This window comes from Zalophus californianus, chromosome 1 (genome assembly GCF_009762305.2).
Source record: "Zalophus californianus isolate mZalCal1 chromosome 1, mZalCal1.pri.v2, whole genome shotgun sequence".
NCBI lineage: Eukaryota > Metazoa > Chordata > Mammalia > Carnivora > Otariidae > Zalophus > Zalophus californianus.
This window is the reverse complement of record NC_045595.1, coordinates 98,859,511-98,878,781: the sequence shown is the minus strand read 5'-3', so window position 1 is coordinate 98,878,781 and position 19,271 is coordinate 98,859,511. Positions and strand designations below refer to the sequence as shown.

At 44.1% G+C, this 19,271-nt stretch overlaps 1 protein-coding gene across 6 annotated transcripts in view; it reads left to right on the top strand.

Annotated features, from left to right (window-relative positions):
* Nucleotides 1-19,271, top strand: part of SLC9A9 (solute carrier family 9 member A9) — a 707,437-nt gene that overhangs the window by 573,248 nt on the left and 114,918 nt on the right. For all 6 annotated transcript variants that reach the window (XR_003518124.1, XM_027584626.2, XM_027584627.2 and 3 more), the window contains one exon: nt 17,953-18,004. Coding sequence is in view for 5 of the 6 variants with exons in the window: in XM_027584626.2 (XP_027440427.1) it covers nt 17,953-18,004 (52 nt within the window). In the remaining variant the exon portion in view is untranslated. The remainder of the gene's footprint in view (nt 1-17,952; nt 18,005-19,271) is intronic.

Genomic DNA, 19,271 nt, shown 5'->3' with positions numbered 1-19,271 from the left:
AGACAACCGACAGAATGGGAGAAAATATTTGCAAATGACATATCAGATAAAGGGCTAGTATCCAAAATCTATAAAGAACTTATCAAACTCAACACCCAAAGAACAAATAATCCAATCAAGAAATGGGCAGAAGACATGAACAGACATTTCTCCAAAGAAGACATCCAAATGGCCAACAGGCACATGAAAAAGTGCTCAACATCGCTTGGTATCAGGGAAATCCAAATCAAAACCTCAATGAGATACCACCTCACACCCGTCAGAATGGCTAAAATTAACAAGTCAGGGAACGACAGATGTTGGCGGGGATGTGGAGAAAGGGGAACCCTCCTACACTGTTGGTGGGAATGCAAGCTGGTGCAACCCCTCTGGAAAACAGTATGGAGGTTCCTCAAACAGTTGAAATTAGAGCTACCGTTCGATCCAGCAATTGCACTACTGGGTATTTACCACAAAGATACAAATGTAGGGACCCGAAGGGGTACGTGTACCCCAATGTTTATAGCAGCAATGTCCACCATAGCCAAACTGTGGAAAGAGCCAAGATGCCCATCGACAGATGAATGGATAAAGAAGATGTGGTATATATACACAATGGAATATTATGCAGCCATCAAAAGGAATGAGATCTTGCCATTTGCAACGACGTGGATGGAACTGGAGGGTGTTATGCTGAGTGAAATAAGTCAATCAGAGAAAGACATGTATCACATGACCTCACTGATATGAGGAATTCTTAATCTCAGGAAAGAAACTGAGTGTTACTGGAGTGGTTGGGGGTGGGAGGGATGGGGTGGTTGGGTGATAGACATTGGGGAGGGTATGTGCTACGGTGAGTGCTGTGAATTGTGCAAGACTGTTGAATCACAGATCTGTACTTCTGAAACAAATAATGCAACATATTTTAAGAAAAAAGAAAAAGAAGAAGATAACAGGAGAGGAAGAAAAGGGGAGTATGTCAGAGGGGGAGACGAACCATGAGAGATGATGGACTCTGAAAAACAAACTGAGGGTTCTAGAGGGGAGGGGGGTAGGGGGATGGGTTAGCCTGGTGATGGGCATTGAGGAGGGCACGTTCTGCATGGAGCACTGGGTGTTATGAACAAACAATGAATCATGGAACACTGCACCAAAAACTAATGATGTAATATATGGTGATTAACATAACAATAAAAAAATTAAAAAAAAAAATGAAAAATAAAAAATGTTTTGTTTTTTTTTTAAAAAGGGATTGATAAGATGTTGGTTGAGAAAGGGAAAAAGAAAAATTCAAAAAAAAAAAACCAGTTAAAAAATTAACTTTGAAAAACTAATGAATCACGGTAAAAAAGCCATGAATTCTATGTTCAGTATTCCCCTAGCACTGGAGTTCTCCCGTTCTGCTTGATCGGTAAACTTGGTCTTGGCTTGCTGGCTGTTCATGCTGATCTTCTGGGGGAGGGGCCTGTTGCCGTGGTTCCCAAATGTCTTTGCCGGAGGCGGAATTGCCCCGCCCTTGTCGGTCCGGGCTAAGCAAGCTGCTCGGGTTTGCTCTCAGGAGCTTTTGTTCCCTGCAAGCTCTCGGTACAGCTTTGGAGGACCAGGGTGAAAATGGTGGCCTCTCAATCTCCGCACAGAGGAGCTGAGAACTCGGGGCCCCGCTCCTCAGTGCGCCCCCAGAGAAAAGCAGTCAATCCCGTCTCCCCAGTCTCCAGCCACAGTCTGTGCTCACTTGGCCTGTGACCGAGTGTTTCTATCTCTGGCACCTGACCCCATGTGGAGTCTCCAAACCCAGTAGATCCCTGTGGTGTGCTCCTGCACCACTCCTCCTGGGGGAGGAAGGGGGGGTCTCCTCAGCTCTGCCACTTGTTGGATCCCTGCTGGAGGAGCAGTGACCCGGCTGGGCCGCGGATCACAGTTTACGGCAACCCCGAGCTGAGAGCCCGCGCCTCGGCTCCGTCTCTGCAGCCGACTTCCCCGCTCTGATACCTGGGAGCTCTGCTGCACTCAGGCACCCCCGGTCTTTCTGTGAACCCGAGGGTCCTGAGACCACACTGTGCTGCGAGGGTTCCACCCCCCGCTTAGCCACTGGAGCGAGTCCCTCAGCAGAGCCGGCTTCTAAAAGTTCCGATTTTGTGCTCCGCGGCTCTATCACTTGCCAGAAGCTGCCAACGGAGGCCCCCTCCCCCGCCATCTATCCTCCCGAATATCGCGTCAGATTCACTTCTCCGCACGTCCTACCTTCCAGAAAGTGGTCGCTTTTCTGTTAAGAGTGTTGTTACTATTCTTATCTTCAATCTCCTGTTGAGTTTGTAGGTGTTCAGAACGGTTTGATCCCTATTCAGCTGAATTCCTGAGACCAAACGAAATCCAGGTCTCCTACTCCTCCGCCATCTTGCCTGCACTCCAGCATTTTCATTTTTAAAATGATGTGGTAGGATGACATGATCTGAGGTCCCTTACCCTTGTAGTTCTGATCCTGATGTGAACTGTTTTCACCAAGCTCACCCTTAGGAAGATCAGCAGGGTCCAGATTGCTCAGTCTGAGCTAGTGAGCTCCAGCTTACTACTTCACTAGGGTACAATTTCAGTTTCTAGAAAAACTTCTGAGAATGCTTAACATTTCTACAGAATTCAGTAGTTTAGGTTGGAGCATTTAATAAAGCACAGTTGCCATCGGGTATAATAAGTGGATTCTGTTCTGGAACACTTTCATTCCTCCTGTTTAGGTCCTACTATATCTTATGGTATGATTTGCACTCCTCACATCTGCAATTGGCAGATGCCACAACTTATATATAAATTCCCTGTGAAAACCTGATCCTGCCTAGGGTTTGGAGCAGTGTATGTCAAATGGGCATGAATATTTAGGCACCCGAAAGAAACAGTAAGAAAAAAAAAAAAAAAAACACTGTAACTTTAAGGCTGGAAACAAAGCTCTGTTTAAGATTTATTATATTCAGGAGTTCCTTAAGAAATTTCAAATGCCTAGTTCCCAGTTCAAGTGAGAACTTTCTATAGCTGCATGCTTACCGATATGAAACTCTCTATGTCCAGGAAGGCAACAAGCCGCACATCCAAACTGAGTAATTTAAAGGAAATATTTACAAAGATACAGGCTGGTTTTAGAAAACCAGTGAGGGATAGTGCAGTACCCCAGGGCCAGAATCCATGGAGAGTAGTTACTGCTCTGTTCTCAAAAAGGGCAGGGAGAGTATTGACCGGAACCCAGAGAGAAGCTATATAAAAAAGGCTGCCAATTCCAAGCTGAGGTTTTGTGAGAGGGACATAGACAACCATGGTGACCTGGCAGGGAGGGAGCCTGAGGAATAAATATCCTGTCTTCACTCTCTTCCCTCTTTCCAATATCCTGCCATCACTTCCCTTCAGCCAAACCAATCCAAAGTTAGAGAGTAAGAGAATGCAATCAGTGCTATCCCATTGGTGAGCATCCTGGAGCCCAGAACAGTGTGGGGAAGGAGGCAGAAAAGTGGATCTAGAGTGGCAAATGGAAAAAGTCATACAATTCCCAAAGATCCCAGGGTGAGGCAACAAAAACAATTGTGAGGTTATTTCACCCAATGTCAGGGTTAGGGTGAGGCAAATATAGTACCTAAGATGCAAAATCTACACTCTCAGATCAGGCAAATGCTCAGCACTTGCATAGCCCACAGGGAGAGGGTGCCTCGCTTACCTCCCCTAGTCCCAGCTCTGATTTCACCTAGAGACTTGGAGTTGTTTACCATAGAATTAAGAACAGGAATGTATTATCTTTTAATCTGTAAGCAGTAAAAGAACATTTTGTTAAAAGATTTAAAAATATCTCTTTGGGCTTTTCCCCCAAGAGGCAGATAATATGCTACTCATATGTCCAGAGGCTGGTGTGCTTAATGGTCTGGCATTGTTATTGAGCACTGGATTTTGATTACTTTGTGTGGATGTGTCATTGATTACACCTGCACCTTTTTTCACGTCTTAACATTTCTAAAGTCAGGATGTGTCTTTATACTGAATGGTGTCAGAAATACAATTAGCAACATGTTTCCTCTTAGAAATACATAAAGTAATAGTGTGCTTTATCATCAATGGCACCTTTGATTCGATGGAATTCGGTGTAAGTACCTTGAGGATGTATCTGGTTTAACACATTTTTATATCCATCAAAATGTCTAGCATGTAATGGTCATGGTATATCTTCAACCAGCATTTCATGAATGAATGAAAGAAGTCAGTAAAGCAGGGAATTAATGAAAGAGTCCACCTATCCCAGCTGATATATACTTTTAGGGCTTAGATAGTGTGCTGTCAGGAAAAATATCAGTTCATCTCAATAGTTGTTTAAGCTGTCATCCTGATCTTCTGGAATGATAGACTGAAAAAGCCTGAATGTTGCATTTGCCATGAGCATTCACTTAACTCTCATTATTTCATTTTCTGCCAAACTGATGCTAATTCTGTTCCCATGCTGTGCACTTTCTGCAATCTTCGTGGTAATTTGAAAACCTGTTTCATAGCGATTTTTACCCAGGCCTTTCGTCTTCCTCTTTTTCATCTGCTCTAAGACAACTTCTTCCCAGTGGCATTTTCATTAATTCTTGCATCATGTCCCTGATTTTAACCCTTTAATTGTGAAATCAAAGTGCAGTTTTTCAATATAATTCTAGTAGTGACCACGAATTCTTTTACTTTTTAAAGCTTAAACATTTAATTTCATTTTAACACAGTCCTAAATGCAAGCCTGTGCCTCAGCTTCATCATAACAACAGCTGGTTTGGTCAGAGAAAAGCATTATTTTTCTAGTGATTTACTTTAATCCCTCTCAGCAAGAAACTAAAATTATTTTCTTCTCTTTTGATGAGTCATGCAATAGCAGCTTCCTAGCTTACCCATTATCTCTACCCGTCAATTTCCCTTTTAAAATTAAGATATTTATTCATTTTTAGCAAAAAGCAAGATAATGCAATATTAAGACTAGTATTTCTGATTTAACTTTTCTGGGAATAAGCAAAAAGTGTTTTTATTGAAAAAGTTAATAGGTGTATATCACAAAGTTGGATACTAATTTATTAATAGCATCACATGGCCTTCTAAAGTGGTAAGCACATGCTCTCTCTCTCATTCTCTCTCTCAAATAAATAAATAAATAAAATCAAAAAATATATATTTTAAACAAAAAAACGGCGCCTGGGTGGCTCAGTTGGTTAAGCGACTGCCTTCAGCTCAGGTCATGATCCCAGAGTCCCGGGATCGAGTCCCGCATCGGGCTCCCTGCTCAGCGGGGAGTCTGCTTCTCCCTCTGACCCTCCCCCCTCTCATGCTCTCTCTCTCTCTCTCATTCTCCCTCTCAAATAAATAAATAAATAAAATCAAAAAAAAATATTTTAAAGTGGTAAGCACCCCAAAGGAGAATAAGATTTCAGTTGTTTGTAGAGGTTATAGACAACAGTCTACTTCCAAATGTGAGCTAAAATAATGGTTTGGGCAATCATTATTTATCCCAAAGCTATTTTAATTTCTATTTTATTGATTTATTAGTGTTGTGTGAAACAATCTTCTTTGGCTATTTTTTCATGTTTTAAGTATACATGGTTAATAATTGTCTACCATCTATAGGATGTTGGTGATAGATGGCCAGAAGCAAAAGCTTTACAGGTGAAAAATTATTGTGGAACCCAGTTGCAAGTGCTTTTTCATGGCTAACTTACAGAAATGGATTATAAATCTCTCTTTTTTTATTTGTAATTACTAAAATGCATAGTGTTACAAGGATAACTTCAGATCTTCTTCCCAAACTCCATATGCTTTGGGTAATACATGAATTTTACCTAGTGCATGCTCTACCACTCTATAAGCACTCAATATATGTTAGCTGCTACTATTATAATTTTACACCTCCCACTGGCTTTTTGCCTCCTGCCTGCCTTACTTCAGTGCCCTCTCTTAAAACCTTGGTGTCCTTTTGCCCTTGGGATTTTGTTCCCACTTCTTTCCATTCTCAGGAATAAATGTGATCCACTCACTTCTACCTTGTGTGAATACAAGACTGAATATTACCTCTCCCAAGTTTTTGCCTTTAGGTCTAGTCTTCAATGAGGAATGAAGAGCTTTAACCCACACTAAGGAAATTTAGGCACTAGAAATTAGAGAAGGTCATGATTAGGGGAGGTAGCCTTCTCAAAACATCTTGTAGATCACCTGCCCTACTAACAAGTAAAGTCATTTTGGGGTGAAGAGTTCAGAAACAACCATTGGAACTGTACCTTTCTCATCACTTGTGCTGTAGGTAAACACCCTTCAGTTTTGCAAAGTTTTGTTGTTCTTTTCTTAGGATTACTTCCAGGACATCATCCCACATAAATGTCTCCTGGTCATCATTTACTTTGGCTGAGTCACCTTTTCTCCTGCATGATTGCTTAGAGAATTTTATGCTTCCTTAACTGTATGTTCCATTGTCAGATGTATGTATCCCTTCATTGTCAGAGTTCATTCTTGATTTCTGTAGCTGATTTCTCATGGAGAGAATACGTTCCTCGTATCCAAAGAATATATTCCCTCTGAAGCCCGAGCACCTCAAAGAATAGCAACGTAAAGACTTGTCCTGAGATGGTACTTCAGATCCACATTGTACACCAAGCATGGTCTTTAATGGAGAGCTGGGAGTCGGCCACAGTGAGACCTGGAGTTCTTAATAGCTTGGGATGGTTTGGAGTGAGAGAAGGAGATGCACTTCTGGTACTGTCATATGAGCCTGTTGGACTGGGAAGTAACCACAGTAGTTTCTAGGTTTTAAGTTTCCCACTTCTCATTCAGACTTCTGACAGTTTGGGATTTATTTTCAACCTCTTTTAGTTTCCCACCAACATAGAAAGCAGACTCCTACAACAAACTTATATTCAGTAATAAAATGTCTCTTTTCTTTCTCATACAACATCTTCACTTTGACATGGAGAAGATGCCCCACATGGAAACAAACTAGAATTTAAACAAGCTCATCCACTTGAAAGGATAGCTTTTCTGAGGAATGTGCACTTGGCTCTGATAAATCCTTAATTGCCCAAGCAGGGCACCCTGAGTGCAGCTTTAGAGAAGAAAGTCCAGATAACTTGATAAGCTATTGCATCTATCTTCCCACCAAAGGATGTTAGTGTGCTTGTGGCTTAGGTTAAAAGAAATTAGTCTAAGTATTCAGTCTCAATCCAGTTTCTGATTGACTGTTATCTGCAGCCTGAAATTAGCTTACATCTTGGCAGAACTAAGCACTCCAAATTCAGAAGAAGTCTTGCCAAACTTAAAGAACAGGATGTAGATCTGTATTTGTGTCTGTGACATGTACTTGTTTATTGGTGTTTATTTTTCAAAGAACATAATATTTTCAGCCTACGTATATGTTCCCAAATGTATTTCTAAATTGTCAGACATTATAAACACTGGCCCCACGGCTCATCTACACATCCAGAGCACACCTACTCTAATCAGTCTTTACACTGTAAGTAAGCCTTCAATGGAGCCAGAATCACAAGGAAAGCCTATTTTAAGATCAGGCAAGGAAGGGTAAAACATAACTCTTTCTTTTTTCAAGATTTTATTTGTTTGTTTGTTTATTTATTTGAGAGAGAGAGCACGCATGCAAGCGGGGGCAGGGGGAGAGGCACAGGGAGAGGGAGAGAATCTCAAGCAGACTCCATGCTGAGTGTAGAGCCCGGTGCTCAGCTCAGTCCCACGACCCTGAGATCATGACCTGGGCTGAAACCAAGAATCAGACGCTTAACCGACTATGCCATCCAGGTGCCCCTAAAACATAACTCTTATACTAGAGATAGTCACAGCTAAATCTTCATTCAGAAGGCCTACGTAGCAAAGACAACATGAACAACCACCTCAGCAAGAATAGCAGCTACCACTTCTAAGCACTTTCTAGGGAAAGTCCTGTGCTGAGCCCTCTGAGTGCATTACCTCACAGTCACCCCTGGCATAGTTACTATTCATATTCCATTTTATGGAAAAGGAAACTGAGGCCCAGCTTCTTACCTGCAGTCACACAAGTAAATGATGGGACGAGCGGGTTAAGATGTCTAACTCCTGATGATTATGCTATATGCCTCTTATTAGCTGTTAGCTGGTATTTTCAGGAAACTGTGCCAGCAGAAAGTTAGGGACGAGACCCTTCTTTACTCTGGTCAGCCTGATAGTGTCCCACCCATAATCTCTGGGAGATTATAAAAAAAAAAAGTCATGTGGGCAGCCTCTGGATGAGGACAGGAATGTCACATGAACCCTTGATCCAGCCAGTTTCAGTTTGGTAGTCAGACATATCCCAGGTGTGGGAAAGTATAACCTAGGAGAGCATTCAGGAAACCAGCAGATGACAGTGTGTCCATGCACCTGTGGAAACCCAGAGTGGCAGCCCTGCTCTCAGCAGCATCCCCAGACTTGTATCTTACTCTTCTATGGGGTTCGCGGTCATATCACATGCTTCATGTCCTCAAATTGTGGAACTACCTGTTCTTCCTTCACTGGCACATATGTCATCTTATCACTTCCCAAATTTAAAATCAGAGTTGCTTCTCAGTACCCATTAACCTTTATGCTCTAAAGCCAGTCTTCCGATAGTGTAAAATCATCTCCCCAGTTGCTGACCAAGAGACTCACTGTCACACTTCTGATATAATCCCTCATCCTTTGCCTGAAAGCAAGCAAGAAATGAGGGGCTGTTATTTTTCCTGATACTGAGCCCACACTGACAACATTTGGCTATCTCCCACGTGGTTCCGTCCCACATGGCGCATATTAATCCAAACCGAAATTTTCTACGTCTATTGCCACAACCTTCTTTCAGAAAATGTTCACCTCTTTCCAAGGTTATAATGAATTACTCTCCTGAGCCTCTTTCCTACCAGCCTTTCTGTAAATAAGATTCTCAAACTGTCTTCAAATACCAAATATGACATATCCTTCTCTAGCTTCCATTAACATTCCCAGTACACTGACCTTGACCTTGAAACATCAATTATACCTCCCTTATTCCTTGGGCTTTACTGTTTGGTCTCAGCCTCCACTTCAGACAGCAAAAAGCCAAAACTCCAGAGGAGGAGAGGCTATGTTTCTTGAGCTGATAAGAATGTATAGAGCTAACCTTGCTTCACTCACAATAGATATGCTCAGACCCTACCAACCCCGAGCTTGTTTCATCTTTCTAACAGGATGTATACCTCAGGGAATATTCCCACTTATACTTCTCCAGTAACATGGTTAATGGCAGGGGTGAAAGGTTCTGGTCCTGAATGGAAATTCAGAAACATTTCAGAACTTTCCTCTCCTTCACTTCACAGTCAGTCTGTCATGTGCCACCACCATCCCTCTAAGTATACATCTGTCAGATCCATCTCTTCTCTACCACTTCTATCTTCCTTTAGACTCTAGTGGGCTCTTGGGTAGAGCATCGCAGCAGTCTACTACTAAATGACCTTCGTGCTTCCATTTTCTTAATATCACAATTTTGCCACCAGTGATTTTTCTACAACACAAATCTATTTCAACCCCTATTGCCTACAGGAAACAAAAACAAAAGCAAAACAAAAAACAAAACACTTTTCCTAAGCATAGCATTCAAGGCCCTTTATAATTTATCCTCAAATTACTTTCTGATCTCACCCAAACTCTACCCACCTCATCGTGCATAACCTTCACAGTCTAGCCACATAATGCTATTTACCATGTCTTAAACCTCCTTGGTACTTTTAAACTTCTATGCCTTTGCCCATGCTGTGCCCTCAGCCTGGAGTGCCCTCTCCCAAATTCCTTTTCACTTACCATTAAACTTATCCTCTCTGTTGTTTTGGTCCAAGCCTATTGATAGTGATGCTGTGGGCCAGGAATACCTGAGACACACACCTGGTTGTATTACTCATAGAGCGATCCCACAGACATTTTCCCCAGCAGGGCCAATGTTGTGGCTGGACCAGCCGTTGTGGTCTTCATCATGATTGCAAGATGCCCACACTTCAGCAAAAACCATCAGGGAACTTTGAAGGCATAAGATTTATTACTCACACGTCCTGGCATGCTTGAGGCCACGCAGCTAGGATGTACATAGAAAGAGAGAAAGAGCATGGACCTAGGGTTCTGCCTTTATTAGAGTCCAAGGTAGAGTACCTAGGTTTTCACTTGTTCACTCTTGAGTGGCTAATGTAAAGCATAAGGGCAAGAATTAGGGCATAGGCAGTCAGAAGTGGGATCACCCAAGTGGTCAGTCATCTAGGTTACCCAGGACTTTCTGAAAGTGAAAACTTATGAATGGGACAGCTTAATTCCTTGTCTGGTTGTTTAGCTAGTAGCTGAATCACAGCTGGCAGTATGTTTATTCAAGATGGATGTATTTTGAAATGGATGCCTCAGCAAACAAAAGCTATTAATGTCAGGCACTTTCACTACAATCAAAAAGCTTAATGTCAGGCATTACACAACAGTCACTTTTCAATACCCTACTCCTCTGTGAAACGTACCCAACCTCTCTACAGCCCATCTTGGTTGGGCTATCTGTTGGTGTGTTCAAATAACTGTGTACAATGGTACAATGCTTATCTCACCGGACCATAGCTCTTTGTTTCCATGGTCTGTCTCCCTATTAGATCTTGGGTCATTGAGGACAGGAATCCTGGCATTGACCTTTATATCCTAGCATATGTAATTCATAGAAAAATCTACTCTTGGCTTTAACCTATATTGTGTTTACCATGCAATGCAGGGTACATCAATTTTTTTCCTTTTTTCCCTTCTTTTTAAAGATCTTATTTATTTATTTGAGAGAGAAAGCACGAGCAGGGGAAGGGGTAGAGGGAGAGGGAGAAGCAGACTCCCTGATGAGCAGGGAGCCCGACGCGGGGCTCAATCCCAGGACCCTGGGATCGTGACCTGAGCCAAAGGCAGACACTTAACCGACTGAGCCACCCAGGCACCCCAATTTTTTCCTAACAATAATAACAACAAGAACAGTAAGAACATCTGCAAATGTTTCGTGAGAGCTTTGTAGGTGGCAGTCAGTCTTTTACACACTTTATATGTAGAAACGTATTTTATCCTTATATTAGCCCATAATGTAGATACATACTTATCCCCATTCATTACCGAGAAAACTGAGGTTTAGAGAGGTTAAGGAATTTGTCCCAAAGTTACATACCCAGTAAATGATAGAAATGAGATTTGAACACACACAGCCTGGCTCCATGGTCCCAACTCTTAAGTATTGTGCCACATTGAAATAGCGAAATGACCTGAGGAGAGCTGTTTCATTTACTTTAGTTCATTTTCTTATTTCCCCCAAAACAGATTTGAAATGTTTGAATGATGGATTGGATTAATTTTGGTCATACACAAGCTCCACTAATATTTACTCAAGTGATATGGGATGGGGGTGGTGAAGTACTAGGTTTGGGCCCCTGTGTGATGTTCCCATAGCTACACAATAGTCCCCAAACCTCTGGGGGTGTCTTGCACACTCCTCCATTGTCCTGCTGTATGTATGTGCTCAAGTCACTCTTCCCTTCCTGAAAATGTCATTTTTTACACTTAGCCGTCAAACACAATTCTTAGAGAAAATGGTTTCTCCTCCCCCACCACCCAGCCCCTGTCAGCAGGGGGCTCAAAGAACCAAAACTGCACCCAGGACTATTGGGATTCACACAATAAGACTTAAGCCCTAGTAGTATTTCACTGCCTTTCTGGAGGTGCTAAGTGATAAAGATCAGAATGGATTTTTTTTACTTTAATGGGAAAAGTGAGCCTTTTGTTAGTTACTCACCTTGCTTCCCCTCGAAGAAAAACCCACCTTTGGAGCCTTCTTTTCGGCCGTGATTGGATGTGGAAGCATCCTGAGATTTCAATATGTCTAATAAAACTCACCAAAGAATGGAGGCGTGATAGGAGGGGAGGTGCATTATGGTAGCACGGAGATGAGTTTTGCTCTGAGAATGAAGCTGGATGTTCATTATAAATGAGGAACCCGGAGTGAGATGTTTGAGAGCACAGCTGGGAATATGTTCGAAGCTTACTTTCATTTTCATTTGAATACCGTAGAGGCAGCACTCAACTTGCTTAAAATTAAAAGGTACATCAGGAATGCAAAGCATTGTATAAAATTTTAACCAGTCTTTTTAATTGCTTTTTAATCTCATACTGGTTCTTTATTTCTCTATATTTTTTTTTTTAAAGATTTTTTATTTTATTTATTTGAGAGAGAGAGAATGAGAGATAGAGAGCACGAGAGGGAGGAGGGTCAGAGGGAGAAGCAGACTCCCCGCCGAGCAGGGAGCCCGATGCGGGACTCGATCCCGGGACTCCAGGATCATGACCTGAGCCGAAGGCAGCCGCTCAACCAACTGAGCCACCCAGGCGCCCCTTTCTCTATATTTTTATAAATGTTTTGGGGGCTGTGTGGTTGTTCATCCATCCACCCGTGGCTTCCCTTTTCTGAAGTTGCACACACCTTTCCAGTTATTTATCCACCACCTGCACTTGGTCTTTATAATCACGTAGTGCTTCCTTTCCACCTTCCTTCTCTCTGCTCTCCTTCTGCTCAGCTCTACCCATAATCTCTCTTCCCCTCGCTCTTCAGACACCTTCCTTTCCTTCTTCATTGCCCTCTTACTCCACCAGTCTACCAGGAAATTTGAAATAAATTCCAATCTGGGAAGTTTGGCCCTCTTTAAATAGAAATGATGTTTTACTATGAAATCCCTGATGTGCCCTGACTACTCACGATGCTTAGCTGTAGGTATTGCTATATATTCCAGGGTCGTCCCTTGCAGAACTGGGGCCTAGGAGGGCTGATCTTGAAACTAGTGAGCAGTGAGTATGGTAGTGAACACTGGCCCCAGTGATTTTTTAACTACTGATAATAGTAAAAATAATAACATGGACAATAGCTGCTAACATTTGTTGAGAGCTTACTAGGTACCAGGTCCTAAGCTAACCACTTTTATAAGTATTTTTTCATGTAATCTTCACCAGAACGCTGGAGAACATGTTCTGTTATTATCACCATTGTGCCAATGAGGAGAACGGAGCACAGTGAGTGACGCAGCTCACACAGCTGTGAGAGGCTCTTAAGAGGTGGGTTTCACTGATGCTTCAACAACCACAGGGTAGTTGTGAGTCCTGGGATTCCAGCTAGTGCTGGTACATCATGAGGAGCACTGGCTTGGCCTGCGCGCCTGCACATAACCAGACAGGTGAACACAGGGTGGGCCAGAGTTACCATAGCCGGAGCACGGTGATTGTAGGTGCCACAGAAAGGGTCAGGTCTGGGAACAGAGGACAGAGTTGGCGGTGTACAGCTATGCACAGTCCAAGTCAGTGAAAGCATTAAGTGATGGGGGATTTGAACCAAGGTAGGGCAATAAGATGGATGGTCCATGGTGGTGATCGGAAGGGGAGGGACAGTAGCGGAAAGTTCAGGAAAGGAGGTGTGCCTCAGAGATGCCCAGTGGTGACCATGTTGGAATCTGGAAGGAGGGGATTCAGTCGGTGGGAGAGGCATTGGCAGATCTGGGGAAGGCCACAGCTCTGGGATTGTGTTGGGTAATAGGGCTCAGCAACAAGGACAGGTCCAGTCAGCAACCGTGGGCCATTGTGTCCGGGTGAAATGAACAGAAAGGGTAGCTTAACACCACGGGAAGGGTGCTAAAGAGCCTTGGGTATCACCTAAGGAGGTTGGACTTCGTCCCATACACACCTGTGATCTCTCACCTGGAAAGCTGCTGTAAACACACATGGCACCGCAAGCTATGTGACATCATGTCTTCTTTCAGTTAATCTCTCAAAACCCATAGTGTGTAAATGATCTTTTAGACCTAAAAGTGAGTGGATTCAAGGTTAACCTGAACAGAATGTCACTTTCACATTCTGACTTGCTTTCTTGAACAGGAGAGTAAGAGATACAGATGCCACTGGCATGTTTGCCTAACCCTGGGGAAGCTGTGTGAACGTGCCGTGCGTGCTGATATCAGTTCATATATCACAATAAGGAAAAGGTAGAAAATTGCCCCCAGAGGCCACGGGGAGTTGGTGTGGGGAAGCAGGGCAGAGAGTGGGGCAGAGAATAACAGTGTTTTACTTGTAAGCCCTTCTATAACGTTTCAAGTTTATTATTTTGTTGTGTATGTGTGTATGTCTGTGTATTATAAACTTGAAAAGATGTATTAAGTTAGACTATCAGGTAATCAGTCCCGTACTAAACGAAAAAGTGGGAGGGAGCACAGAGACAATCTGCTAACTTATTGTTGCCGGCAAGAAATCAAGGCAATCTAACTGGCAGATATGAGAATTTTTAAAAGAGAAAGAATAGTAGCCAGGGGCTATTTAATGTGAGCATAAAGACGTTCATACAGCACTTGGAAATCATTATAATACCACAAGTGTTAGACTTTATCGGGCCAGTGGCGATGCTGAGACTTCCAGTTAAGATCCGAGTATCCCCGTCACTCTCTGTTTAAGGAGGCAGGGAGCCAGGGAATATAATTTAGCAAGATTTTTATCGAAAGGAGCTAAAATCACAAGAGAAAGAAGGCATTGTTCTTATGTGCCTTTCCTTCATAGCACGTAAATGATAGTAAATTTTTTAGATTTTTCTAATTCGACCTGCCAAAATGCATGCCCTGTGAGGGCGGGTACCACGTCTGTTTTGCTCACCCAGCTGCCCCAGGACGGAAATAACTTACATGGACTTTCTCTTTCCTCCAGCCACTTGAGACACTTTGTCTGCTCGAGGCCAAGAAGGGCTCCGGGCCTGGTCCCAGGAGCAGACCCTGACCTTCCATGAAATGGGAGGAGAGAGGAGGCATTCTTGCTCCCAGTAGAACAGCATTTCTTAGGCCTCTGAGATGCTCTTCACTGAGTCCCACATAAAACTGAAAAACTTAATCTGCTGCCATGATTCCTCAGCTCCATCTGGCTGCTGGAATAATTGAAACTAAAAATGTCTGCTTTGATGGCTGCTGGAAAGGAAAGCTTAAATTTTCGTGGAGAACCTCAGTACTGCCTCATACCTTAAACGCTGGGTTTCTTGGGAAATTCGATTTCTGTTATCTCCAGTTTTCTGGACAGGGAACCTGAAAAAAGCTCTAAACAGATGTGGCAGCGGGAACTTCAAGACCTTCTCAGCCTACACGGGTGCCAGGGGGCCCTCTGGGGGGTGGGAGGTGGGGGGCAGGGAGAAGGAGGGTCTGGGCTTACCCAGAAATAAGGGGTCCTAGGCCCCCAGCATCAGCCACAGAGCTCAGACCGAGCAGAGCCTTGAACGTGGCCCCGCCTCAGGAGAGAGGGGGCCAGGGTGTCTCCACACTCGGGCCTCACCATCCACAGAGGCTGGCCTCAGGCCGTCTGCGCTGCAGTGCCACTGCCTGGGCCTCCCTCAGGAGGCTGGGCCTTAACTCCCCTCCACTCTTTCTCCCCTAGCCCTTCCTCATCTCCTCCCTCCCTCCCTCCCTCTCTCTCCTCCTCTAGCCCTCCACCCTCAGTGACCCTCCTCTAGCTCCCCTCCTCCTGGGCTTCTCTGTCTCCTCTCCTCTCCCCCTCCCCCTGCACGGCCTCCTTCCTCCCTTCTGGCTTTGGGAGACCAGTGCCTTATCCATTAGGCCACAGGGTGACTCTCCCGTCTCTCTGTGTCTCTTTCCTCACCCTCCTTCTCTCTCCTCTCTGACCCCTCTCCCCCCACCCCCTTCCCTTCCCCTTCCTTCTCTCCCTCCGACTTCAAATAGATCAAATAGCTTTTTCTACTCTAAGAAAATCAAAGGCTGGTTCCCACCAGAGGCTCTTCTCAGTTCCACACACAATAAATAGCTACCCGTTTCACCCCCTGGGTTGGAAAGAAGAGGCTATTCATGCCCAGAAGACACTGATTTTTGAAGTATCAGAGGTATTTTAAACAAACTGTCTCCACACTGCTTTCCTTTCACATGCTAACGCATCTGCCCACTGGTGGCTTCTGACTCTGCCTTCCCCTCCTCCACCTGGAGAACAGAACTGCGAGGGAGCGAGCAGATTAAAGACGTGTTTGGGGGGGAGGGGGAGATGAAGGGAAGACCTGAAAGCTCTAGGAATTGTGGCGTTCACAGGAAAGGCCCTGGGGGAGCTTGAGCCAGGTGTGGGCGGCCCTGAGCTGCTCCGCCCAGTCCTCCCAGCCTGCCCCCACAACAGGCAGAGAGGCCCACGCTCTGGAGTGGAGGAAATTCAAGCTCCAAGCCCCTCGATTGCTCTAGCCCTTTTGAGGCCGTGGGAAGAGACCCAGCATTGTGATCCCATGGTCCTGTTTTTGCAAGATTTGCAAGAGGAATGTATTTTAACCACAGTTGGGTTTGATGACTGTTTCTTTCCACTACTGTTTCCCCTCTGTCATACCTCTCCTCTGGTCAGTTGGCCCTGGAGTGGGCATGTGGGGGACCCAACTAAGGGGAAGCTGAAGTGGGAATGCATTCAGTTTATATTTAGTAGTAGATTTAGTTTATACATGTGTGTGGTCCCCTGTCACTTCTGTGCGTGGGCAGGTCCCGGCTGGCCAACCCAGGGCAGGAATGGTGTCCAAGAATAGTGCCACAAGGCTGAATCAAAGATGAATACGACCTATAGCATTAGGCTTCAGAAGTCTGTGGGTAGTGGCAGAAAAACAAGGCTTGAAATGTACTGAGCCTAAAGCTAGTCTGTGGAAAATTCTTCCAATCATGAGAGGTGTAAAATTCCAGGTGGAGGATTCTATTCTCGTGGGTGCCCCACCAAAACATTAATCAGGAATATATTCAGTGATGCGCTATATACACGGATAAGCACACTGTGTCACTGCGTGACATGAAGTTGATCAGAAACCTTGTGTCTGCAGGGCATGGTGTCTGTAGCAGCACGGCACCCAGCAAGCTCGTCTTAGAAGGTGCGCTTTAGCGCTTCCCAATTATCAATAAATTTGATCAATCTTGCTGGAGAAAAGATTACCTCATCTTCCTATTCTCTCTTGTACAAAATCATTGCCATAGAAAGCAAGTATCGAAGTACGCAGGCAAAACTTACAGAGAAAGTTATTTTAGAAGTGTGTCAGGCAGTTAATTAATTTGAATATTATTTACTTTGTGGCTTTTGAGATGTCTGTTGCATTTGCCAGATTTTTAAATTATGAAATGTTTCGTAATTTATTTTTTCTTTCTCAAGAGCCTCTTCCAAACCTAATTTTGTAATTGTATTTTTGTATTAACTTTCTTAAAGAGAGGCCCCCAAATTGTTTAAGCCTTAGGCCCCACAAACCTGGATTGTCTTTACTGGCCGCCTTGGTGAGCATCTGGACAAAGGATTGTTTTTTTCTGTCTCCAGGAGACTGCTTCAGGCCAGGCCCCCACATTCCCAGGGCAGTTTGGCCAGTGAGTCCTGCAAGGGTAGCAGGTGGCCGTTCCTTCAGGATGTCTATTTTCAGGACTGTGGAGTCTTCTTTTTGAGGACTCCTATCCCAGCTTCTCAGGCTCCTATTCTTATCAGGAAACAGCAGTGAGGGGGCGCCTGGGTGGCTCAGTCGTTAAGCGTCTGCCTTCGGCTCAGGTCATGATCCCAGGGTCCTGGGATCGAGCCACGCGTCGGGCTCTCTGCTCAGCAGGAAGCCTGCTTCTCCCTCTCCCACTCTCCCTGCTTGTGCTCTCTCTCTCGCTGTGTCTCTCTCTGTCAAATGAATAAATAAAATCTTAAAAAAAAAAAAAAGGAAACAGCAGTGAGGAACAGCTGTTGGTACTCAATCTCACTAGCTGTGCTGAGGCCCAGCTGCACAAATTCTTATTCTGACATAAATCCATTTGAGGTTCTTTTGATTCAGGGAGAGGTAGGGTAGTTTTCTGCCAAACCTTTCCTCTGATGTGTATCATATTTGGTTCAGGGGTTCGGGCACACAAAACTGTCTCACCTCATCTGCAGCAAGGCCCTTAACCAGTTTTCTGATTTCCTTAACAGAGTTGGTGTGGACCTGGATGAAGATCTGAAGGAGGAGCCCACCTCACACCAGGCAAGTCAAAGAGACCAATTCATAGAGTGCAGAGATACAAAATGTTCTGTTCCATGGAATATTCCATGCTTGTCCAGCACGTGGCCAAGGGGCTCAACCTGAAGGGGGCTGCCTCCACTGATAAAAACACATCTGATGACTAAAAATACCTGGGAACTCAGGGTATCAGTAACCTTTGCATCACCTTTAGAATGCTTAGAACTAGCACGCCCTTGCACCCTCTCTGTGACAACAGGAAGCTGGAAACTCTCCAGTGTAAGAGCAAGAGCATGGCTCTTGGAATGAGGTAGCCTGGAGTTCAAATCCCTGCCCCAGGACTTGCTAGTTTAGATAATCTCAGTGAAATTTATTCAGTGCATGTCCAATGCATGTTGGGCACACAACAAATGGACCTGTTTCTCCTACATGGCTTCTCATTAATCAGGTCTAAGTGTATAGAAATATTGAAATATCGAAAATTTGCAAAAGCACAGCAAAACTGTCTAGGTGATCCATTCCAAACTGAGCTGTGGAACCGTTATCTGCAGAGACCTGAAAATCCTCGGGGAAATTTGTTCAGAACAATGTGCTGTTCCCTCGAGTAGGGCAAGTGTATTCTCCAAACTCTGAACTTGAACCTGACATTCCAGTAGCATCTGCCATTGGCAATTTTGCATCAGCCATTTTTAACTCAAGTACTTAAAACAAACAATTGTGTGGAAATGTTGCCTCTTTTGTTGAAATGGTAAGCGGATAGGCACGACAGAAAAATATCACAAATAAGTGATGTTGCTTAATGACTCGTGTTATGATAATACCTGGATCTGAAGAGGATCCAACTCTCTTTTATTCTGTGATTTTTTTGCCTATAATGCCATCAGTTGAGGCACAGCTGGTTAGTGCTTCTAGGCAAAATGCGGCTACTTTCCCGGTTTACATAGACATAAAGAAGGATCCTGTGCTCTAGAAAAAGGGCTGGAAAATTAAGTTGGTGATGATCCTGGCTTGTTGTACGTTCATTTTTTTTTTTTTTTTTGTAACATGTGTTTCAAGGCTGGTGCTGTTTTCACAGACTCGTAGCCCAGGAAACACACCTAACTGCAGGAGTGAGCACAGCAGGGGTGCCGGCACTCGGGATTGGGGCCAGCTCCGTGACCTTAGAAAGGAGATCAAAGCCCATCTCCTTATCCTAGTGGGCTGTAATGAGTAGTTAGTAAGGTCTGGTGGTGGCTGATTTTTGAAAAGCATTTTCATCTCATATAGGTCAACTAATCCATTCTAACTTCAA